The sequence below is a fragment of the Mandrillus leucophaeus genome, unplaced genomic scaffold (genome assembly GCF_000951045.1).
Source record: "Mandrillus leucophaeus isolate KB7577 unplaced genomic scaffold, Mleu.le_1.0 Scaffold174, whole genome shotgun sequence".
NCBI lineage: Eukaryota > Metazoa > Chordata > Mammalia > Primates > Cercopithecidae > Mandrillus > Mandrillus leucophaeus.
Window position 1 is genome coordinate 2,443,248 of NW_012101743.1, and position 26,058 is coordinate 2,469,305.

Below are 26,058 nucleotides of genomic sequence, written 5' to 3' on the forward strand. Positions count from 1 at the left end.
CTCAAATGCGTAAATTCTACTAGATAATATGTTTTCTTCTATGAAATTGGCTCGTAGCAATAAGTAAGGATCACCATAACCATGCTGGGATACAGATGCTGTGCAGTCTGCTAGGCTCGGTCACTATTCTATAGCATTAGATTCATTTTGGTCTACAGAGAAAATTCTAAGTGATGGCTCTCATGGATCATTTGAGTTGCTTAAAAATCCTTGAAACTGTAAGTGTAAAACCTTCCAAGAGACTGTTTTTTATGTTCATCTTTATTTTTTGGTTCTAGTTTTGTCTATTAAAAATAAAATAGTGATGATAGATTCTCTTACAAAATAGCTTAAAAGTACAGCAGACTTTTCTGTGTGTAAAGGGTTAATCTTTATGCCATCTGGCATGAAATTTCTCTTTGTGACCATCTTTCAAATGCCATCTGTAGAGAGGAATCATGTCTTCCAAAATTGCTGATAGGGCAAAGCTTTTGTCAAGTAATTTGATGTTGATTGTTATTAGCTCTTATGAAATGTATAGTCAAGTAAGTTGGAACATAACAGAAGAGAATATTTATTTCTATACTGTAATATTGGCATTATTTTTTAGGTAGTTTCAGTAAACGTGTAAAGAATTAAATTTTATTCATAGAACATTTCGTGTTATTTAAATGTAGCTTTTGATTTCTATTTCTTTTTGTAAACTTTATAACTTGTGAAATTATCTACACCTGACAGAAGTTAAAATTTGATGAAGTCTGTTGTTTTGGAATACTCTTTGTTCTGTGCAGATAAGCCATAATATAATTTTAGCTAAGTTTTGAACTCAGAAAGGAATTGTAGTCACAGAAACTGGAGGAATAAAAAACTTATTTTGCACTTGTGCGCCTCCCCACCATGCCCCTACTAAAGTCTCAGTTTTAAAATATAACTGTTTTTATTCCCAGGTTGAGCCCTTTTTTATCAATCTTGCCTTATTTGATGTAAAGAACAATTGTAAGATTTCAGCAGACTTTCATATAGACCTGAATCCCCCATCTGTCCGTGAAATGCTGTGGGGCTCTTCAACCCAACTGGCCAGTGACGGTAGCCCAAAGGGCTCTTCACCCGAATCTTACATTCACGGAATTGCCGAATCTCAGTTACGCTACATACAGCAGGTAATGAATGACCTTTAGTCTTAGCAGCATGTTCAGAATAAGAAACAGAAATATTCTCGCATTATTTCGTAGTTTCAGACCAATGTTTTCATGACATTCTCTCTCATAAGGTCTTTCGATAGATATTTTTCTGGTGACTGAAGTTTGAGGGCAAAAATGGAAACCAGTGAACATGCTAGTAACATGTTATCAAAGGAACATTTTTAATGGGACCATGATGTGAGATACAAGGGAATTATTTTGCGAGATAGAAAGCTGATACAGGCCAGGCGCAGTGGCTCACACTTGTAATCCCGGCACTATGGGAGGCTGAGGTGGGCGGATCACTTGAGGTCAAGAGTTTGAGACCAGCCTGGCCAACATGGTGAAACCCAATCTCTACTGAAGGTACAAAAAAAATTAGCCGGGCGTGGTGGTGTGCGCCTGTAATAACAGCTACTCTTGAGGCTGAGGCAGGAGAATCGCTTGAACCCAGGAGGTGGAGGTTGCAGTGAGCCGAGATCACGCCACACTGCACTCCAGCCTGGGTGACAGAGCAAGACTCCGTCTCAAAAAGAAAGCTGATACAAACACACATAAACACACCTGCACCCGTACTCATGTGTATACTTCTGAGCAAGGCAATAAGTGCTTGAAAGTTTTGGTTTTTAAGAAAAATTGACCCTAAATTAACTCTCCCACCCCTAATTTTCATGTCCATTCTGAATATGAGTAGGTCATTTGAATGGAGCGTATGGTCTCTTTATACAAGGAGTTTTACTTGAAAAGCAATGAGTGGGAACTGCTTGTGTCATAGCTGTAATGCTATACTCTTCTGTTTTATCTGGAGCAAAGATTCCCTTTCAGAAAGAGCTTAACTGTTCCTTGGAATTCTGACCTCTGACCAGACTGGAGGCCATAAGAAGTTAGCGGAGTGGATTGATCATCTGCTCGCTAGACTTTTGCAGCTAAAAGGAAATGAGAGCATGGCATAGAATTAAAAGGAGAAAGAGGCATATGAACAAAACTGTTCATGTTGTAAGGAGATTGATTTTTTCCTAAATAAAAATACCATTCTTTTTTTTCCTGATTATAATAAGTACATTCTTATGTAGAAAATTCAAATAATATAAGAAGCGTAAAAAAGAAAGTAAAATTCGCCACCAAAAGACAATACCTATTAACATTTTGGTAAACATCTTTTCAGACATCTCTGTTGTGTATATAGAAATACATACACATTATGTATATGCTTATAAAATTATATTCATGCTGTTTTATACCTACTGTATTCTTTTAATATGTTTATCATCCTACATCAATATCTATAGATCAGTCATGTTTATATTAAAGGCTAACATGACATTTCATTGATTTAGCTACTTAAGACATTTCTAATTATTTGCTGTCAGAAATAATGCTGCATTGAATCTCTTGTGCACACATCTTAGCTCACTTGTTGAATTATCTTCTTAGAATAAATTCCAAGCATTGGGATTTTTAGGGTCAAAGATTATGCTGATTTATATAGATGATCAAACATTGGGGAAGACTTCTTTACATGGACTGTCACTGTCTTTTTGGGGCTGTGGATTTCTGGTGGCTTGTCCTCAAGTTGTCCCTTATTCCCTGATAGCCCGTTAGCTTGTTACTGAGACTGTAGTTGTCACCTCTGTGAACATTCCACAATGATGGTGGATGCTTCTGAAAGGGATTGAGCAAGTAAAGTGTTGTAAATATTTGAGAACCTGCTATTGAATTTTATGCTTAAAATTTCCTGCACAATATCAAATAAGTCATTTCAAGCCAATGTGTATTTCCCATATTACTTCAGTGTGTACCACTCAGCTGTATGTTCAATGCAGGAAGTTTAAATTATGATTTCAGATGTCATCCAGTTTGTAATTTGGGACAGGAAGAAAATCAACATTTGAAAAAGATCTCCTGTGTGCCAACATTATTCCATCAGTGTCTCGTGTAATCATAATAGTTTATGAAATGATATAATCACTACTGTTTGACAGATGGGGAAACTGAAGCTCAGGGAGGTTAAGTAAGCTGCTCACCATTACACAGCTAGTAGTGGTGACAGTAGGATTTGAATTTAGGTCTGTTTGAAATAATTTGATCAAGAATAGTAGATGAATGTAATTAAGTGCTGAAATATAGAACACATAGCACACGCCCTGCTACACCCTGGGAGCTTTGTAAGTGCTGGTGGCTGGGGTAGAGGACCTGGCCCATTCTCTAGCTGGAGGGGCCAGCAAAGTGGATAAGAATCGCCCTGGGGTGGGGAGGCATATTCATGCTCCTTGGTGGGAAACAAGGACTGGGCCATAGACCTTGTCCTAAACGGCCAGACCTCCAGCCCATGTGGGATTTCTGGGCTCTCTCTGGCCACCTTTTGCATTCTGGGGACAGGGAGAGGACCAGAAGCTGATGGGACAAAAGGTAAAACAATCCCAAAGAGTGTCCCCCATCATTGGAATCCCTGGTCAGTTAGAAAATGGACATCTCTGTGCCTCAGCATCCTCATCTACAAGTGGAAGTGGTGACCATACCTGTGTCCAAGGGCTGTGGGGAGGCACAAACAGGGTGCATGGTTCTAAGAAAACACTTAGCACTGTGATGGGCACACTGGGTTTGGTCAGTGCAACGTAGTAGCTAGGAGTAGTAGCAGTAACAGTGATCTCAAGCAAGGGAAAACAGCAAGCTTTTATCAATTATCAACTACTTTAAAATTATAGTACTCATTGCTGGCATCAGTAGGAAATGCCTAGAGTACTGGGAATGGGAAACAATAGGTGCTCAGTAAATGTTAGCTATAGCAATAATCAGTATTACTGTTCTCAAACTCCTGGGCTCAAGCAGTCCTCCTGCCTCAGCCTCTCAAAGTGCTGAGATTACAGGCATGAACCACCATACCCAGCAGTATTACTGTTCTAATCTGGCCTCATCATATGAGATGTTGGGTGTATGGACCTCAGGGCTGAGAGAGAATATAGCATGGGCTGTATAATCTGGAAGCCAGGACTGCAGTCTTCTTCACCCACTTACTCACTGCACAAACCTTTCTGAGCCTCCATTTCTTAATCTATAGAATGTGTATATAGTAGTGCCTACATTTCAAGGTTTTTATGAAGACTGAATGAGATAAAGCATGAAAACCATCTAGCATGGTTATGTGGCAGTGAGCGTAACACCGCACTCAAGGCGTACTGCTCAGCATACCTTCTGCAGGGAAAGCTCGGGCAGTCTGCCAGCGCGGTCAGCCTCACAGCTCAAACAGCATGTTCCCAGCAGTACTAGAAGCCAGGTTCTGTGACCTTGGGATGCTTTTGGTGGGCCACCTGGGTAATAACAAGGTACCTGATGTGCATTACTTCATTTAAGCCATACAAGAGATGTATGAAGTCACTACTATCATGCTATTTCACAGATGAGAAACCTGGGACTTAGAATGTGACTTGCTTAAACCCATAAATGTTGGAGCCAGAACCCAAGAAATTTGACAAGCAATTTTGAACCACTTTGTTCATTTTCTCAAGCAAATTTGAACCACTTTGTTCCGTGCTTGCTGCTTGGGAATTCAAAGCTGAGTCAGCCATTACTTGGGACCCTTCTAAGCTGTTTGACTTGAGGGGAATTATTAGCCTTTTACACTCAATTTTCTATTCTGCCCTGTCTAGCTTCGAGGGTTCTGTCTGGTACAAAGGAGATAATGTGTCTGAAATGCATTGGAAGCTGGAAATCACTATATTAACAAAGTTGGTAATATACCAAGGAAAAAACGAAATTTTAGTAGAGACTCAGTGATAGATTTTTTCGCTTGAATTCATTAGTGATGCCCCTTTAAACAACAGGCATAACCAACTAACATGCTATGTAGAGGATATTATGTTTGGAAGGAGTCAAGCTGGACAGGAGGTGTTCCTGTTCCACATGCATTCAAAGAAAAATGTAACTTTGGTTGCATCTGCATTAGTACGTTTAAATAAAGTGTATGGGGACAAAATGGGTTTTGGATTCTCTGTCTCCTACCTTTGCATTGGAAGCACAAGAGCTCTTGAACTGCAACAAAGGAGTGTCTTCTAGAGGATAATTTAGCTTTTCCATATTAGAGCAATAAAGTTTCTGTTTCCTTCTTAGTGGAAATAAATATTAGTTAAATATTAATTGCTCTTGAGTTACATGCAGCTGCATTTAAAAACATATATCTAGTTCCACTTGAGAAATGTACACTATTTTAACACACATCAATTAAGCCAAACAATGTACATTGTATTAAATTAGGTCGAAGAACTCACTTTGCATACACAACCAAACCAAAGAGGCAAAGCAGCAACAGTGACACCTGCACTACGGAGGCTAACAGATGTGAGGTTGGTGACAAGATATAAAATCCATTTTGAAAAGAACGTTGGAAGCTTTGAAAACTGTGTGAAAGGAGATTCTATCTATTTCTAGGGTCCTGGACACGATCCTTTGTTGAATATGAACATTCTTTACTAAAAATCATTAACCATAAACAACCATATGTACAAGGTTACGTAAGAAAGTCTAACGGAAGTACTTTTTTTCCCAGGGAATTTTCTCAGTGACGAATCCACATCCTGAAATTTTTCTAGTTGCAAGAATTGAAAAGGTGCTGCAGGGAAACATTACACACTGTGCAGAACCCTACATCAAAAATTCTGATCCAGTAAAGGTAATTTATAAAGATTGTTGATCGACATTTCACCTTAACGTAAAATTTGCCTTTTACTGATATTTTAAATGCCATTGCTTTGAGCATGCTATATATTCTGAAAACATTGTATACTGTGTATGTGTGCTAAAACTTGAACATGGCATATTTTCCTATTGTCATTGATGTTCTTTTAATGTGATAATCTGATTTCTGCTTGATTATCAAAATAAGAGCCAAAAGCTTTTAGGCAACATCTGCTAATTGACACCATGTCCTTGACAGTAACCGTTCTTTTCCTTACAGCCCTACATAAAGCCCTAGAATGAATGTCAGAGCTGGGAGATTAAAGATGATCCAGTCCTATAGTTCCCAAATGTCAGTTCATACCCAGATTTACTCCTGCCTGTGATGAAACGGGAAAGGAAAGACAGTGAACATTTCATGAAGCTAAATGTGTTTAATTCGGAGGGCTGCCCTTTATTCTGAGATCTTTGCCCTTCCTGCTTTTTAAAGGTTATGCATATCTTCCTTTCATGAAATGTTGGCATATTAAATGGCAGGGATTTAAAAAATTGTTTTGTTGAATGTCCTTAAGTGGCAATATTAAAAGTTGGCAACCCTATATTGTCATCCACATTTCTAGAAAATTGTGAAATTCAAATGTTTGGAAATCACTGCTCTAATCTCATCCTCTCCTTTTATAAATGGGAAAACTGAGACCCCAGGAGGGAAAGGTTCATGGTTGAGTTCATTAGTAGCACTCCAGCCACTGTGTATTTATGAAACATCAGTCTGTTGTACATGGCATTTCGTTGTGTACCCAAATACTGTTTATTAAGTGGAAGTTGCTGATGTGATGGGACTAATTTGTGGAGGAAAAATGTCTCAACAATATAGATAAAAGCCTCCAGCACTCTGTATCCCTAGGGATAAGCATCCAGCCAGCATTTCGAGGTCTGTTTAGACTCTATAGGCAGTTTATCTCCTTGTCATCTCTCCGTGCCTGTGCAAACAGCAGCTCCTGCCCACACTTAGACTAATTGCATTGACTCCTGGTGACTTGCTCCTTATCTTGGGAGTAGAAAGGGCAGCTGTATCCATAAGAAACTTCTCCCAAGAATGATGAGCATTTGCCTGCTATGTGAAATAAAGTACATGTTAAAACCAGTGAACATTTTTCCAGTAGAGGTCTTTGGTGCAAAGTGTGCCCTATATCTATTTTGTCTGTCTTCTGCTGGAAATGACAGAAGCTCTGTTAATGAGAAAATCCAAAGCCTTTATGAAATACTTCGGACTTGAAAAATGGCTGGCTGATGCATGGTGTTCTGCTTGTGGCTATTTCTATGCTTTTTTTTTTTTTTTTTTTTTTCTCCCTGAGATTTTTGATGTTTTATAACGGTAAGTTGGGGAAATTATTATTCTGGGTGGGTCCATGGCAGTTTGAACAAATACAAGCCTATCTTCTTGTTTCTGACCTTAGACGGCACAGAAGGTGCACAGGACAGCTAAACAAGTGTGTAGCCGCCTTGGACAATACAGAATGCCCTTCGCTTGGGCTGCCAGGTTTGTACAAATATAATCCTGACCCACTCACTCACGTTCATATGTGAAGTTAAGGGCTGTTATACTTAACCAGCATTCAACAGTGTGTTTCTGGCAGGCCAGTTGTATCTTGGGACACTTGGGATGTAATAATTATTATTTTTGTTGTTGTTTTTGAGACAACAAGTTTCACTCTTGTTGCCCAGGCTGGAGTGTAATGGTGCAATCTTGGCTCACCACAACCTCCGCCTCCCAGGTTCAAGCGATTCTCCTGCCTCAGCCTCCCAAGTAGCTGGGATTACAGGCATGTACCACCATACCCAACTAATTTTTGTATTTTTAGTAGAGACGGGGTTTCACCATATTAATCAGGCTGGTCTCGAACTCCTGACCTCAGGTGATCCACCCGCCTCGGCCTCCCAAAGTGCTGGGATTACAGGCCTGAGCTACTGTGCCCAGCCAAGAATACTTTCTCTTAAACTTTGCTGTGCATCAAACACCCTCTCTCTTTTTTTTTTTTTCCATATGTCTTGCTTTAGGGAAGTTTTCTTTGGCTTTGGTTACTGTTCTGACTGACACCACTTAATTTTACTGCATTTAAAAGCAGAGTTTATTTGGTAGTAATGGAATTTTTTTTTCCATAAAAGCAGAAATTATAGAGGGTTATGTGCAGTATGCCCCCTATTTCAGTGTTGGTTGGGTTTATGCTTTGAAAATCTATCGTAGAATATTTCTGGAAAACATACTGAAAATTCAGAGGCAAATAATGAAGTCATTAAATGTGAGTGTGTAATTAATAGATTTTCTTCCTGATGACAAATTCTGCCAGCATGTGTTAACTATATTTCATACCTGATGGTAGGTTACATTATTTTATCCAAAGTTTGTAAATGCATGCAGGGATGACTTAAAACAGGTTTCTTGTTTATCCCCCTTTTTCAAGTACAGGTTCACTGACTTGTTTGTGGTACAGCCTGTACAGCTCACCGGGGCTTCTGTGGAAAGGGCACCGTGTTCTGAATAATTCAATCAATTATGTTCAGTGGGTACTAGGGAGTAGCATAAGGGTAGGAGATTCTAAGTTAATTAACTCTTTTATTTGTCACTATTCATAATCATTTCATTTTGGACAAGGTCTCAAAACGTATTGTATGATGGTAGATGAAAGATCACTATTGTCCTTGTGTTGCAGACTGGTAAAAAAACAACGATAACTAGGGATAGGTGAATGGCAAAGAGTAGCAGAGGTTGGTGTATGTAGGCATTATAGAAGGTGAGGTATGGCTTGTAAATATCAGCATATTTTTAATGCTCCAGCCTGAAAAGTCCATTGCTGCTGCTGCTATTATTATTGTTAATAGTTATTGGCCGGGCACAGTGGCTCACACCTGTAATCCCAGCACTTTGGGAGGCCGAGGCAGGTGGATCACAAGGTCAGGAGTTCAAGACCAGCCTGGCCAACATGGTGAAACCCTGTCTCTACTGAAAATACAAAAATTAGCCGGGCGTGGTGGCAGGCGCCTGTAATCCCAGCTACTTGGGAGGCTGAGACAGGAGACTTGCTTGAACTCGAGAGGTGGAGGTTGCAGTGAGCCAAGATCACAGCACTGTACTTCAGCCTGGGCGACAGCAAGACTCCGTCTCAGGGAAAAAATATATATATATATTTATCAAGTGCTAACTCTGTTCAAGGCACTTATCTACGTGCTCCATGTCTATTGTCTTAAAAGGTGGGTACTGTTATCCCTGTCTTTGAAGATGAGGAAATTGAGGCCCAGAAGTGAAGCAGAAAGACAAAAATATAAATTATTTTCCAAGTTCACACAGCATGTGGCAGAACATGGATCAGAACCCAGGGCACCTGCCTTCACAGTCATCTCTAGACCACTGTGGCATACGGTCCCTCTTTGGGCCATACCAGTAGCTGCTTGATGCCGTTTTACCAGTAGAAAAAATAATTTTGAAGTCTTCAAAGTTAGAAGCTTTGATTTCCAGTTCTGATGAGGAATTAAGGTATTTTTTTCCTCCTGAATTGTTTTGGTTCTCAGCAGTAGTAAAAACTTACTCAAAAGGCTGGGCTGGATGTTTAAAAGATATACGATAAACCCCTGTTTACTAGAAATAAAGGAGGTATGCTTAGCAAAGGATATGAACAGACACTTCTCAAAAGAAGACATTTATGTGGCCAACAAACATAGGAAAAAAAAGCTCATCATCACTGGTCATTAGAGAAATGCAAATCAAAACCACAGTGAGATACCATCTCATGTTAGTTAGAATGGTGATCATTAAAAAGTCAGGAAACAACAAATGCTGGAGAGAATGTGGAGAAATAGGAATGCTTTTACACTGTTGGTGGGAGTGTAAATTAGTTCAACCATTGTGGAAGACAGTGTGGCGATTCCTCAAGGATCTAGAACCGGAAACACCATTTGACCCAGCCATCCCATTACTGGTTATATACCCAAAGGATTATAAATCATTCTACTCTGAAGACACATGCACATGTATGTTTATTGTGGCACTGTTCATAATAGCAAAGACTTGGGACCAAACCAGATGCCCATCAATGATAACTGGAAAAAGAAAGTGTGGCACATATACACCATGGAATACTATGCAGCCATAAAAAAGGATGAGTTCATGTCCTGTGCAGGGACATGGATGAAGCTAGAAACCTTCATTCTCAGCAAACTAGCACAAGAACGGAAAACCAAACACCGCATGTTCTCACTCATAGGTGGGAACTGAACAATGAGAACATATGGACATGGGGAAGGGAACATCACACACTGGGGCCTGTTGGTGGGTGGGGGGCTAGGGGAGGGATAACATTAGGAGAAATACCTAATGTAGATGATGGGTTGATGGGTGCAGCAAACCAGCATGGCACGTGTATACCTGGGTAACAAATCTGCACGTTCTGCACGTGTATTCCAGAACTTAAAGTGTGTGTTCATATATGTGTGTGTGTGTATAAAGTATATATGTATGAAGTATATATATATATATATATGAAGTAGGAACAGTGGGGTTAATTAATGCCTATAACCACATCTTCAGAGGTACTGCCGGGGGGGAATATGTTTCAGGCTATAGTTGCTTCCAGTGTGTTGGGTGCGTGTATATTGTTTTCCATTTTAGCAGTAGAACAGTTGCTTAAAAATGGGAGAAGAGGAGGGGAAGGGAATAATCAAGTTCATATGAGAAACTATACATACATAGTCATCCCTCAGTATCCGTGGGGCATTGGTTCCAGGATCTCCCACAGATACCAAGATCTTCAAATGCTGAAGTCTCTGCTATAAAATGACGTAGTATCTGCATGTAACCTACTCACATCCTCCCATGTACTTCAAATCATCTGTAGATTACTAATGCAATGTAAATGCTATATAAATAGTTGTTATACTATACTGTTTAGTGAATAATGACAAGAAAAATCTATTTGTGTTCAGTATAGACACAGTTCTTTTTTCCAAATGATTTTATCCATGGTTTTTTGAATCCACAAATGCAGAGCCCATGGATACAGAGAAGTGGCTCTATATTGTAATCGCCCCATATAAATTTATCCTTATGCTTTTTATGAACTTTATGGAAATATACTTCACCTTTGATAAAATTTACATATTTTAAATGTCTAGCTTCATGAATTTTCACGAATGTATACAGTTATGTAACTATCACCCCAACCAGATATGGAACATGTCTATTACCCCAGAAAATTTCCTCATGTCCCTTGTCTATTCAACCATCTTATCCCTGTCCCAGGCAACCACGGATCTGATTTTCACTGCAGATGACTTTTTTATCTCTTCTGCACCTTCATATAAATGGAATAATGCAGCATGTCCTCCGATGTTTGCTTTCTTGTACTCAGTGTTCTTGAGATTCATCCATATTGTTGTGTGAATCAGTAGTTCGTTTCGAGCAGCATCTCCTTGTGTGAATATACAACAACAGTTTGCTTACCCATTCACTTTTTGATAAATATCTGGATTATTACTAGTTTGGAGCTATAGCAAATAAATCGTCTGTGAACATGTATTTATATAAATTTTTGTTAAATTGCTGCTGCACAAATTAAGAACATTCATGTACCATGTGGAAATATGCCTAGGAGTGGAATTGCAGGATTGTAGAGTGATGGGTGATTAACTTAACGAGAAACCGCCAAACCGTTTCCAAAGTGGTTTCACCATTTCACATTCCGACCATTGCTAATTTTATCTTAATTTATCAACATGGAATATCTTTTTTTAAAAATGCTTCTGTTGCTGTTTTAGACCCATTTTCAAAGATACTCAAGGCTCTCTCGATCTGGATGGGAGATTTTCTCCTCTGTATAAACAAGACAGTAGCAAGCTTTCAAGTGAAGACATTCTCAAGTTGCTCTCAGAATATAAGAAGTAAGTGTTTGGTGTTTCTGCAATAAATAAATATAATAGATGAATCCTCAGTTCTTTTAAATGATGAATGTGAGTCGTATATGGGAAAAGCAGAATGCTTAAAATTGTAAGTTTGGATGGAGGGGTAACCAGTGCATTCAGTAATCATAATTTTAACTCTAAAATATTATTATTTTATACCCAGGCCAGAAAAGACCAAACTGCAGATTATACCTGGGCAGCTAAACATCACAGTAGAATGCGTTCCTGTGGATTTATCAAGTAAGAACGTATTGCAAATAAACCTTAAGCATAATGTTTGACTGTCAGGTTGTTATCCTTTCAATATTTTTCTTGAGGTTTACATGGCATATGAGTTTCCCAGGGTTGCCATAACACAAAATGTTATTACAAATTGGGTGGCTTAAGACAACAAACATTTATTCTCTCACAGTTCCAGAGGCTAAAAGTCCAAAATGAAGGTGTTCACAGGGCCATACTCTCTCTGAATGCTCTAGGGAAGAGCCATTCCTTGCCTCTTCCTACCTTCCAATAACTCCCAGCTAACCTTGGCATCAGTTGGTTTGTGGCCACGTCACTCCAACTGCTCCTCTGTCGACGCATGACCTTCTTATAAGGACACCAGTCATTGGATTTAAGGCCCATCTAATCTCGTATGACCTCATCTTAACTAATTGCATCTACAAATATCCCATTTCTAAATAAAGTCACATTCTGAGGTTCCGGGTGGATATGAATTTTGAGTGGGGGTGGGGATGCTTTTCAACCCAGTATGCATGATGAATAGTTACAGATTAGGAAGTGAATTGAGTTGATTTTTATCAGATGCTGTTTCATATATATGAAGTTGTGAGTGTGTCTCAGTCAGGTTCTGTTGCCTTTTGCCTTGGGTAACTTTTACTTCTGTCATCAACTAAGAGATGAAAAAGGAGGATTTCTTTTCCTGTCTAAGGGCAAGAATCCAGGATCCCCGGAGAAAAATAGAAGACACAAAACACAATTTGCAAGAGATAAAATGAAGTAGCTAGTAAATATGGGAAAAATACTCAATCTTAGTAATAACAATGCCAGTAAGGCAAATTAAACAATATGCTTTTGCTCATCCATCAAATCTATTAAAATGTTTAGAGTGAAGCTACCTAATGCTGGCTAGGTTTTGGTCAGGTGTTATCACCTGTCATGAGGAGGAGTACAGTTTGGTAATAGATATCCATAGATGTTCATAAGTAGGGCATTCCAATTTTGAGAGTATATTTATGCATTGATTCACTGAATAACTATTGAGTAAACATTTATTGACTACTAGCTAGGTGCTTTAAACTTAGGGAGTTTAAAGTCTAGAAGGAGTGACAGATAGTATACAAGAAAACAAGTTGTATTAGTCCGTTTTTCACACTGCTATAAAGATACTACCCAGGCTGGGCGCAGTGGCTCACGCCTGTAATCCCAGCACTTTGGGAGGCCGAGACGGGCGGATCACGAGGTCAGGAGATCGAGACCATCCTGGCTAACACGGTGAAACCCCGTGTCTACTAAAAAATACAAAAAACTAGCCGGGCGAGGTGGCGGGCGCCTGTAGTCCCAGCTACTCAGGAGGCTGAGGCAGGAGAATGGCGTGAACCCGGGAGGCGGAGCTTGCAGTGAGCCGAGATCCGGCCACTGCACTCCAGCCTGGGCGACAGAGCGAGACTCCATCTCAAAAAAAGATACTACCCAAGACTGGGTAATTTATAAAGGAAAGGGGTTTAATTGACTCACAGTTCTGTATGGCTGGGGAGGCCTCAGGAAACTTACAATCATGGTAGCAGGAGAAGCAGGCACGTCTTTTGTGGTGTCAGGTGAGATAAATATTGAATGAAGGAGGAACTTCCAAACACTTATAAAACCATCAGATCTCATGAGAACTTACTATCACAAGAACAGCATGGGGGAAACCACCCCATGGTACAGTCACCTCCCACCAGGTCTCTCCCTCAACACCTGGGAATTACAATTGATGATGAGATTTGGGTGGAGACACAAAGCCTAACCATATCACAAGGGCAGCTGTAAAAAGGGTAGCCAGGGAACACCTCTCTTAAGCTCAGGAACTGAAGAGGGAGAAAGAGTGCCAGCATGTGGTGATTGGGACTGTACATTTGCAGACTGAGGGCATCACATACGTTGTAAATACCTTGAGGTGAGACCAAGCTGGGTTTGCATGAACAGAAGGGAATCTAGTATAGCTCTAGTGTAGTATGTGATAGGAACAATGGAGATAGGAGATAAAATAGGAAGCGTCAGGTCACGTAAGGAATTGTATTGACTGTGGTAATGCCTTAAAAAATTGAATTTTATCCTAAATGCAGTGAGAAGTCAGTAAAGGATAGTAAACAGAGGTGTGGCATCCACTTTATATTTTAAAACATCTAAGAGTACAATGGATTATATTTTTCCTAAAGAAGTAATTGAAATCTAGGCAGAAATGGATCCATAAAGATGTTCTTTGCAGCGTTACTTATATTGGAGGAAAATTGGAATCAATCAGAATCCAACACTGTCAGTGTGGTTAAGATAATGACGCCACACTGATACCATGAAACTTTGTTGCAGCCGTTAAAAGCAGTGTTTACAAAGAGCTCATGGAATGAGACATCAGATAAATGTCAAAAAATTAGGATAAAGATCTATACATAGAGTAGGATTTTCATATTACTATATAAAATATGCATAGAAAGAAGACTAAAAGAAAACATGCCAAAGTCTCAACAGTAGTTATCTCTGGGAAATGGAATGAGCAACTGTCCCTGTCTACCTTTACTCTCTACTTCCAGGTGCTCTGTTATAGGCATGTATCACTGTAATAATCAGAAAAGCAAATCCAACAAAAAATACAGCATCCTCAGGTCCAACTCTCCCTGGGACTTCCTTCTTCATCATTACTGCTCCGCAGTAACGACCAGCAGTGTTAGAGCCCCTTAAGTATATGAATGACCTTTACTACAGTGACAATTTCAATAACATATGCTGCTAAACTTCTCTGAGGCTTAGTATTTTTTCACGGTCAGGAGTATTGAGTTTATCATTGGTAACACATCGTAAGATCTGTAGTTTCAAAAGGCCTCCATTATTTCTTAGGTGAAAATTTGCACCTGCACCAAGTTAACTTTTTAAAAGTGACTTGCCATGAATTAATTGGAAGCATAAATTTACCGTTATTTCCCTGATACCAATAAAAATTTGCAGTGAAAGCTAAATTGCTGCCACAGGAGGGAAAATGAAATGGATTTCTTTGCAGAGTTTAAATTTGTCAAAATTATGATGTGTTATATTTGGCAAATCACTCGACATTGAGAACGAAATAGCACTCCACGTCTGGTATGAAGGGTTCCACTAAAATCAGCATCAGACTACTCGATCTTGTCCTTTTGGGTTCTTAAAGTTGTCGTGTGATTTTTTGGTCATTTACTAAGAGTTATATATTTTAAATCGCTCTTTGAGAATACAACTCATGTATATTTTTATACATGCAGGAATGTGTTAATGATTATTAAACTGAATGATCTTTGCCTGTTTTTTTTTCCCTACTATAGATTGTATTACTTCTTCATATGTTCCCTTGAAGCCTTTTGAAAAGAATTGTCAAAATATTACTGTGGAGGTTGAAGAGTTCGTTCCAGAAATGACAAAATATTGTTATCCATTTACTATTTACAAAAACCATCTGTATGTATATCCCTTGCAATTAAAATATGATAGCCAGAAAACATTTGCCAAGGTAACCGTGTAAACTATACATTTTTGGAGTATAAAATGTTATTTATAATCTGCTAATTGTGTGACTCATTTTGACTGATTAATCATTTTAGGCAAGGAACATTGCAGTCTGTGTGGAATTCCGGGATTCAGATGAAAGTGACGCTAGTGCTCTAAAGGTTTGTTTATGATATTGATAGGCGTATGTTTTCAGTAGAGATGGAGATTTTGGTAATCAGTAGTCTTATGCTCCAAGTTTAATTGTATCAACATCAAAAAGAAAATGTTCTAAAGTGACAAATGTAATACTTTCTTTTTTACTCTTACATATTAACTATAAGGCTTAGTTTAAATATTAATGCAGTAGGAGCATATATAGCTTTAAAAATACCAGGTTTTGGCTTTTGCTCCTTTTTGATTTTGCAATTGCTTCAATGCCCAATTGCAAGGTCGTTTTCTTATGACCTGATAGTTTATAATGGTACCATCAAGGGACTATAAACTCCTTTCTCCTTGAAACCTGAATAGGCTTTGAGCTGACAGAAGCGCAGCATGACTGCTTTGATCTGAGATAGGACTTCTACTCCATGACTGGCCAAATAGTGCCTCCAGTCTTGGATTGTGGTCTATGAAAAGCAGAATCTCAGTCTATCTGATACAGCAATCCTTAAATACCTGCCACACCACAGTGCCTTTATATTTTTACTCTTTATAACTGTAACCCGTCAATCGGGGACCTGAAAGAGAAGTCAGAACATCTAGCCAACAAGACGTGTTTATCTGGCTCCCCATTTCTCTTGCATGAGCCTAAATCAGACAGATGGATGCCGGGTCTTACACTCAAACCACCTAGGGAAACAGGCTGGAATGCTCCTGACTAAGTAATTGAATAATAGCCCCCACCTTTGAAAAGAGATTTTTTTTTTTTTAACAGAGAAACTTAAATTAAGGATTCACTGGCTCAAATTCTATATGTTTTGTCTGGTTCTCTGTTCAGTGGAGATGGGAACAACTGCTGTATTTCCTACTTGCAGTATCCTTTTGTAGACCCAGTGACTCTTAGGTTACTTCTCAGCAGTTCTCGCAAATTGCCTTCATAACCGTATTTAAGAAGAGTTGGATATTCACTCATATGGAGTTTCAATTTCATTTCTTGGCTGGCCTGGATTGCTCGCTCTAAAGTAACAGAGTGAGGCAATTAGTGCGTTGGCATGCTGACTCCATATTCATCCTTGAGCCTATTAGGCCTATAGAAGTGAAAAACTCCCACTAGAAATGAAATTGGATCTTTCCATGGAACCATAGAAAGCCTTACATTTATTTTATTGGTATAACAGAAAGCCAGTGATATTTTAAAATGTGGCTCATAAAGTGCCACATTTAAAAATGTGAGAGAACAGCAAGCTTGTCTGTAGCTTAATACACATTCAATTTTTTAATTCCTTTAGGCCAGGAATGTGTCTGCTAGAACTTTTTAAACATGCTTCACCTTGCCCACTGCACAAAGAGCATTTAACAAATGTTGCCAACTGGTTGATGGGGAGCCTCTCATATTAAGAAATGCAAATAGCATAAGAGAAGTAAGCTTTACAGGCCTCGTTTGAGGCAAGCGTTTCCCTTCCAAATGACTAGGCCTGTTCAGCTCCTTACTAACAAGTAGTTTGAGATTGTGTTTCTTTGATGGCTGGAAATTCAGAAGCATCCGTACAGCCAAGTTACATGGTGTCCGATTTGGTGTCTGGAATGACGGTGTAAATGATTGGGAATTTACAGGCTCATGGTGACTGCCAGGTGGGCTTGGCCGTGGCCGTGTACTGACAGATGCCTCTAACTATATGTGGTTCCATGGCATCACATTTACAGACCTGCATTTGGAGTGGTGACTCTGTTTCCTTCTTTTGCAGTGTATTTATGGAAAACCTGCAGGGTCTGTTTTTACCGCAAATGCTTATGCTGTTGTCTCGCATCACAATCAAAATCCAGAGTTCTATGATGAGGTAAAAATATATTATCCTGACATTTTTAAAATGCAGTGGCTGGAATTCTTTTTCTCTTTGAATCATTTTCATCATTTTACCTGCACTTTCAATCCCTGAGTGTTTTGTTCCATGAAAACAGAAAATATTACAACAAAACAGAGTGCTACTGGCCTGCTTGGTGCCTTTTGATGGTAGTAGAAGATTTACCCCCCAATTTAAGGGGCTCTTCGACTTGAGGTAACAATGCAGGAGACAAACACGAGAGTGGAGCTAGGGTTCTAGCCCTCCTAGCTTTGACAGTGCGGGCTCTATAACATCAAGTCACTTCCCCCTCCAGAGTCTCCATTTCCTCAGCTTTAAAATGAGAAATTCAGAAGAGGTTTTCAGAATGCCTTTCTAGCTCTTTCCCCTTACGGTTTTACATAGTAGGGTGCAGTCTTTCTGTAACTGAAATACTAGGAGAGACAGTGATACAGCTGGGCCACCAGAATCCCACTGGCTGGCCTGCATGCTTCGGTGCAAAGCAGAAAAAGGGGTATGGTTGGGTCTCTGAGTATCTGTGCTTCCTCCTGACTCAGCCTCTCAAATTGTGTCTCTGCCTTTGAAACCCTGTCTCTGCCCCTCTTTCCTTCTTCCTACTTCTCCACGTCTACGTCTCTGTGTGCTTCCCAGCGTGTCTCTTAGTATCTCTGTCACAGCCACTTCTGGTCTGTATGTATCTGGCATATCCAAATCTGTAGTCTCCTTTTGATTCCTATATGTCTCTATGGAACCTGGATGGGCATCCCAGCCCAGATGCTCTACTGTCCCTGCTCCTCAGTCCACGTGGCTCCATTCTTGGCTTGGTCTGAAACCATCCCCCCCGCTGTGGTGATTTTGCCATGTCCACCTGCTGTTGTATGGAAGCCTTATATCACAGCCTTAGACCTTGCTCACTTTCTTTCAATCCAGTGTCCCTAGTTTCATGGGGGACGGGGAGGGGATAGTATTGCCTTGTATTTTTGCCACCAAGGGAGGGAGTATGCCCATATTTATGTGCAGCAGAGCATTACATGCCCAGATGGTCTGGATGCTGTGAATAGGCATGTTCTGTAGTGAAGTATACCTAAAACAGACATTAGTTATAACATCAAAACCATGCCTTGTATGAATGATAATTGGACCAGATGTCCATCACCAAGTTGTTAAATATGTGTACCAACATCAGTCACTACAAAAAACTTGACCATGTAGTAAGTAACCCACATTATTTTTAGGATGCCTAAAATGAACATGCTTTTCAATCATTCACTGTATATTGACTGAGAGAGACAGAGAGTATTTGCATGTGTACCTTGGTGGGTACGTGCATGTGCATCAAATCATTTAAATCTGTAATTTCTCTCTTACATACTTTCAGGAGGCATTACAAACATTCAGTTGGGATCTGATTAGAAAATTACTTGCTATGCTTTATTACAACCATTAATTTTTTACTAAATGTATATGTCATGGCTGATAATTTTCATCTTTAAGAGCAAAGTTGTGTTTTTCTTCTAGAGAAATTTCTATAAACTATAATTTGTGGATACCATAAGACCATAGTTACTTTTTGCATATTTATTTGTAATGGCTTAATTTTTTCATGCAAAAGAGAACAACAACTTGGAAAAAAAGTAGCCTTTCAAATTCAGTGTACATTTTAAATGGGTTGCATTCATTGATGCAGATTGAGTTGCATAGTATCCCTGGGCTGTGAGGATGTGGTTTTGACTTAGTGTTTTAGAAAATTATGCTGCAAAATTGAATCCAGGAGAATCCATTGTACTCTCCAGCAAAAGTAATAAATCAACTCTCACAACTCAGAATATTGCTGTCAAACTGAAACTGACCAGAAAAGCATTTGGAATATATTTAAATGATACTATTTGGCCACTTGGCCAGTCCTTTAGGAAGTATTTTTGGAGCAGTATGATGAAACTGAACTAAATGTCTGATAGTTTCAGCTTGAGAAAACAAAGTGCCATGTGTAATTTTGCTTTCATTTCAGATTAAAATTGAGCTTCCCATTCACCTACATCAAAAACATCATTTGCTTTTCACTTTTTATCATGTAAGTTGTGAAATTAACACAAAGGGGACAACCAAAAAGCAGGACACAGTTGAAACTCCAGGTATGTGTACTCTTTAAATGCCTCTCTCCTACAGTTATTTGAAATGGAATTGTCCAGGATATAATCTCTTTTCATCATGCTATAGACCACTTCTTCCCTTGACCAAAAACCACTGTATTCATTCATTTTCATGCTGCTGATAAAGACGTACCCGAGACTGGGAAGAAAAAGAGGTTTAATTGAACCTTACGCTTCCACATGGCTGAGGAGGCCTCAGAATCATGGCAAGAGGTGAAAGGCACTTCTTGGCAGCAGCAAGAGAAAAATGAGGAAGAAGCTAAAGCAGAAACCCTTGATAAACCCATCAGATCTCATGAGACTTATTCATTATCACGAGAATAGCACGGGAAAGACTGGCGCCCATGATTCAATTACCTCCCGCTGGGTCCCTCCCACAACACTTGAGAACTCTGGGAGATACAATTCACATTGAGATTTGGGTTGGGACACAGCCAAACCATATCAAGCACATTTCTAATTTTAAATGCTCATTGGTAAAATGCATATTATATGTTCATTTTAGTATCATTGTCCATATGCTTGCCAGTGTGCTTAGACTACTATAAGCAACATAAAGTAATATTGCTATTCTCAAAAAGAAACACATATTGCGATATAGTATTTTTGTTATTTCTTTTATGTAGAATTGCCCAGCAACCAGAATTTTCCAGTTCTGCTCACTGAGGAAGAGGGAAGTGAGCCCAGACCCAGGGACATCTGTGAGCCAGAGGGAGGTGGGGGGTTGACTAGTTCTAATGAGAAGATAACTGATTTAACAAACTTGAATAAGCTTCAGTAGTGAAGCTCTCGTCATGGGCCCATTCAGCAAGGCTTTAGGTAAACCAGTGGGTAGCATCCTTAGCAGAAATAGAAGGCCTTGTGAACATAGCTTGTATCACAAGCACTTTATGAACATCAGCATGTCCTAAGATTCGGATCCCAGCTAGTCTGTATTATTCATTGATTCATTCAGCAAATATTTCTGCATACAGGTTGAGCATCCCAGATCCCCAAGTCCAAAATTCTCCAAAATTGGAAACTTTTTGAGCACCGGCAAGATCTTCAAAGGAAATGCTCATTGGAACATTTCATATTCTGAATTTTTGGATTTGAGATACTCAACTGGTATAATGCAAATATTCCAAAATCTGAAAAAATCAGAAATTTGAAATACTTCTGTTCCTAAAAGTTTCAGATAAGGCATACTCAAACTGTATTATGTACAAGATACTGTAGTAGGCACTTTGGAGAATATAGTGGAGAATCAAACACAGATCTCAGCTTCAGTGAGGATATGATCTAGTAAGGGAAATGAGTCCTGCGTAAACAATTATAATACAAGATAGAAAGTGGTGTTTAAGAAAGTAGTGCAACGTGAACTCAGAAGAGCGAGTTATTCAGCTGGTGGAGGGACGAGTGGCTGAGAATCAGAGAAGGCTTGTAGGAGATGGTGTTTGAGTGAGGCCTTAAAGGGTTGGGTGGGGTTCAATAATGCAAGTTATTGAAGAGCGAATTATTCAGCTGGTGGAGGGACGAGTGGCTGAGAATCAGAGAAGGCTTCTAGGAGATGGTGTTTGAGTGAGGCCTTAAAGGGTTGGGTGGGGTTCAATAATGCAACGATGGCAGGAATGTAGGGGATTATGAGGTGAAGGAGCAGCTTGTACAGAGGCAGAGTATCAAGGAGCATGGACAGGAAACCACAAGTAGTTCACTAAGCCTGGAGCACAGGGTGCTAGGAGGGGGATCATAGGATGTCAGGTTGAACAGGAGGCATCAGATTTTGGAAAGCCTTGAATACCAGGCTATAGATTTGATTTTATTCCATCACCACAATGGAATTATTGGAGAGTTTTAAACATTAGAGCTGTTTTTCAGGAAAACCAATCAGGCAGCAGTATAATGGGCAAGGCAAGTAGGAGCAGGAAGAGGAAGAAAGGAAAACCAGTTAGAGGGTTATTTCAAAGGTCCAGGTAAGGAAGAGGCCGCACTATGGCAGTAGTGGGGTGGGTGCGGGGTGGGCAGAGAGAAAGGGAAGTGCAGAAGAAGAACATATTGGACCTGGTAAGTGATTGGCTATTAGAGAGATGATTTAGTTAGCAATGAAGTTTCAAAACTGGGTGGTTGGAAAGAAGGCATTGCCAGTAACAAAACTGTGGGTAGGGATGGCAGGTTTGGGACAACATCAGTTGAGTTTTAGGTGCTAGTGAGACATTGGAGTGATACCTAGCAGGCAGTAGAACTGAAAATGAGGGAGTTCCCTTTGCAGGTAGTGTGGATCTGTTCTTCATCCCCATAGAAATTGCAGTTAGTTCAGGGTAGGGGCTTTGAGGATTGAGAAGAAAACTAGCAGAATGATAAGAACCCATGACCATGTGTACATCCTGAAAGCTAAATTACCGATTCGTTATCCAAATCCTAGACAGAGGTGGACAAGATGCTCAGTGGAGCATGAAATGGTTATTCTGTGAGCCACTCATCACTTTGAACTGTCCATTCTTTAAGTGACTTCCCACCTTTGAGCCAGATGGTGTGCTTGACATTGTGCCTTTACAGCTTCCAAGTGCTCTCTATGAGTTTTGAATAGGGGACATGCTTGGTTGTGCTCTGATTCATTTACAGTACAAAAATGTTGCCTAAGCAGTCCCACAGAGACAAAGTAGACTATCAGTTGCCAGGGTCTGGGAGAAGAGGGAAATGGGGAGTGACTTCTAAGGGCTATGGGATTTATTTTGGGGGTGATGAAAATTTCTGGAATTAAGTGGTGGTCATGGAGATACAACTTCGCAAATATACTAAAAACCACTATATGTACACTTTAAATAAATGAATTGTATGGTATATCTGAATGTGAGGTCTCAATAAAAATTTCTGTTTTAAAATGTTGCATAAGAACAAGAAATAGATTTTCCTTTCATTTTCCTATTTTCAGGGCTGGAAATCTTTTCTCATTCATCAAATTTTTAGTTTAACTACTTTGACAGAGTCATTTCTAATGGTTCTTCTGCTCAGGTTACTTTCCTCTGCCTTTTATAAAAGAAAAGGTCTGGGTAAACCATTTGTGTAGTTGAACTAGTAAAGATGCCCATCAGGCACATTTCGGGGTCTGAGAAAGCCATTTAGTCTACTTAAAGAAGCAATGTTTTAGTCTCCTTTTAAGAATTAAAGCATTTGCCAAATTAAACACATAAATGAAAACATTCTAACCAGATTTGTGTTGACTTCTGTGTTCACAGAATCTCACACACACACACACACACACACACACACACACACAGTCACACAAAGAATTTTAAAGAATCAGAAAGCAGTGGCTTTAAAAAATGTTCTCCAGCCAATACCCTCTGTCACATGCCAAAACTCAGTCCAGAGCAAGCTTTTTTACAGCTGAGTTATAAACACTTGAATCCCAGAGTAATCTCTATAATGGAAATACTGACACCACTCAACTTGAGCAACACAGATGGCTCTGGCTTTTTTAGCTAGAACATGATGAGTTTTCTAATTGAAAGCCAAAAAGGCTCTTTTGGGGAGAACTGTTAAGAAATGTAGAGATTGGGGAAAATCTCTTGATAGATTCAAGTCTCTTGATAGATTCAAGTCATAAACACTATTCCCTGGCTGCATTCTCCTACCTCCACCTACACCTCTTCCTTCTGTAATCAGGAAAACTCTGCCTAACTAAATGATTTATGCCTACTGCCTTGTGTAAATATGGAGTGTAACCGTGACTTTGTGACCTTCATTTTTCAGTTCCTTACCCTAGGGTTGCCATAAGAAATTCTGGAACATGTGATTGTTATCTGAAATAGTCTCAGCCATGAGACTCTGTACTCTTAGTGTAAGAATGGATGAGAACTATCTGAGCCTTTTAAAAATAAATCTACCAAAAATATTTCCCAAAGCATAAAGACAATGATATTGATGCACTTATAAAGTTTTAAAGTGTTTTCATGTAATCTCACTTTGGTTTCTCAATAATTCTTGTAGATGAAAAGATCAAAAAGATTCTTGTGGTGTTATTCCCGTTTTTATAGTCAAGGAAATAGAGTACATAACTTGTTAGTGGTCAGGCTGGGATTGAGAGTTCATCCAAACCCATGGTTCCTTCCCCAGTACTCAGTTGCCCAGCACCTGAACTCCCACACATAGATCCCTGGAGACATCACCACCCTGCCCTGCCCCCTACTGATTGCATTTGTTATTTCCTTTCTCACGGTTGGTTATTATCTTGGCAGTTGGGTTTGCCTGGGTACCTTTGCTGAAAGATGGTAGAATCATCACATTTGAGCAGCAGCTGCCAGTTTCCGCCAATCTTCCCCCAGGCTACTTGAATCTGAATGATGCGGAATCAAGAAGGGTAGGAAAATACTGCATTTGTTGAAGTAATCATGATTAAATGTGCAAAAAATAGAATTCTGTTGGTCTCGATTGTTTAATACAATGTTACTCAAAGTGAGGTCTGAGGGCCGGTGTGGGTCCACAACAAAAATAAACATGAAATGTGCATGTTTAGAATTTGTAGCAGTTTGACAAAGTAATTTTATGTCTGTTGATTTTAATAACAATTTTTTAGTGGGGCTCAGATTTTGTGCATAATATTAAAAAATATTTAAGTAATTCATTTTACTGTAATTTATGAAAATATCAGTCTGCAAAGGATTGGAAATTTAAAATGATTTATGATATATTTATTCTAAAGGTAGGGTATTTTCTCCAATAATCTCTTGGTATGAAATTAATACATTCATTTCTGAAAAAATGTTTAAATGCATAAAGATATTATATGTTGTTCATCTATCCATTGTTATGTTACAGAAACTCAATTTTCTGTTCACAGCAATGTAACGTGGATATTAAATGGGTAGATGGTGCAAAGCCTTTGCTGAAGATTAAAAGCCACTTAGAATCTACCATTTACACTCAAGTAAGTTGCGTCGTTTGAATTTTGTCAATTTTTATACTTGAGTTTGTTTGATTAAAATAGACCACATTTGATTCCTACAGCCTTAGAGAAGATGTGACCTGCAAGATTTTCTCATTAATAATAACATCTGGCCAGGTGCAGTGGCTCATGCCTATAATCCCAGTACTTTGGGAGGCTAAGGCAGGAGGATTGCTTGAGCTCAGTTCAAAGCTGCAGTGAACTGTGATTCCGCCACTGCACTCCTGCCTGGAAGATAGAGTAAGACCCTGTCTCTTTAAAAAAAAAAAAAAAGTCATTCTATCTCAAATATTACAGTTCTCTCAAATTACACTATCTTTTTATTCTCATTAACTGATTTGAGCCTCATTGAACTCTGAAAGGAATGTGAAAGCCATCATCTCCATTTTATAGGTGAGGAAACTGAGGCTCAGGCAGGTTAGGTGACTTACCCAAGGTCACAGAGTAGTAGTCAGGGGAATCAGGTCAAAACACACATTTCATTATTCTAGTTCCTGATGTAGTCCATGCTGTCTACAAAATCAGTATATATGGATTCCACATAGGACAGTTGGACTCCCTTGCCAGTGAAGTGCCATGGCAAATTTGGGTATTGAATGCCTGAGACTATTGTTCTGCTAACTTCCTGCTGCTATCTTTTCTTTATCAGTTCAGATCTTTATTATTTATTTATCTGTATATTTTTCAGTTCAGACCTTTATTTCTGCTTATTTCATTAAAATGGAGAAGCAGCCCAACTTCATAGAACACACTAGTCAAAGTCGGAATCAAATGAATGTTTAGCTAGTTGGACATAAATGGTGGCCTACCGGCCGGGCGCGGTGGCTCACACCTATAATCCCAGCACTATGGGAGGCCGAGACGGGCGGATCATGAGGTCAGGAGATCGAGACCATCTTGGCTAACACAGTGAAACCCCGTCTCTACTAAAAATATAAAAAAAAAAAATTAGCCGGCCGTGGTGGCAGGTGCCTGTAGTCCCAGCTACTCGGGAGGCTGAGTCAGGAGAATGGCGTGAACCCGGGAGGCGGAGCTTGCAGTGAGCTGAGATCGCGCCACTGCACTCCAGCCTGGGCGACAGAGCGAGACTCCATCTCAAAAAAAAAAAATAAATAATAAAATGGTGGCCTACCCCATGTGCTTATGTACATGCCAGATTTACCTGGTTTTGCTGCTTTGTGTGATGGTCAAGAGCTGCTGAGCCCGGGCATTAAAATACCGGATAAGTAGGTCTGCAAGATACAGCAGGAGGGAAAGGTAGAGAGCTTGCATTTGAGGATAATGAATCAAATTTCATATGGCTGTTTCCATCTGTGTTCCAGGATCTGCATGTGCACAAATTCTTCCATCATTGCCAGCTGATTCAGTCAGGCTCGAAAGAAGTTCCAGGGGAGCTCATTAAATATTTAAAGGTAAATGAACAGCAGCTTTCTGCGAAAGGTTTGTTTTTCTTATCTTTCTGTTGCCACATTTTGGTGTGGGGAAAA

At 39.5% G+C, this 26,058-nt stretch overlaps 1 protein-coding gene across 1 annotated transcript in view; it reads left to right on the forward strand.

The window, feature by feature from the left end:
- The window catches only part of DOCK11 (dedicator of cytokinesis 11), a 205,198-nt gene that overhangs the window by 78,645 nt on the left and 100,495 nt on the right, over window positions 1–26,058 (forward strand). The window contains exons 12-23 of the mRNA XM_011977202.1: window positions 927–1,139; window positions 5,704–5,826; window positions 7,289–7,371; window positions 11,640–11,762; window positions 11,947–12,023; window positions 15,335–15,519; window positions 15,611–15,676; window positions 17,402–17,494; window positions 19,506–19,629; window positions 23,865–23,986; window positions 24,467–24,553; window positions 25,894–25,983. Coding sequence (XP_011832592.1) covers window positions 927–1,139; window positions 5,704–5,826; window positions 7,289–7,371; window positions 11,640–11,762; window positions 11,947–12,023; window positions 15,335–15,519; window positions 15,611–15,676; window positions 17,402–17,494; window positions 19,506–19,629; window positions 23,865–23,986; window positions 24,467–24,553; window positions 25,894–25,983 — 1,386 coding nt within the window. The remainder of the gene's footprint in view (window positions 1–926; window positions 1,140–5,703; window positions 5,827–7,288; window positions 7,372–11,639; window positions 11,763–11,946; window positions 12,024–15,334; window positions 15,520–15,610; window positions 15,677–17,401; window positions 17,495–19,505; window positions 19,630–23,864; window positions 23,987–24,466; window positions 24,554–25,893; window positions 25,984–26,058) is intronic.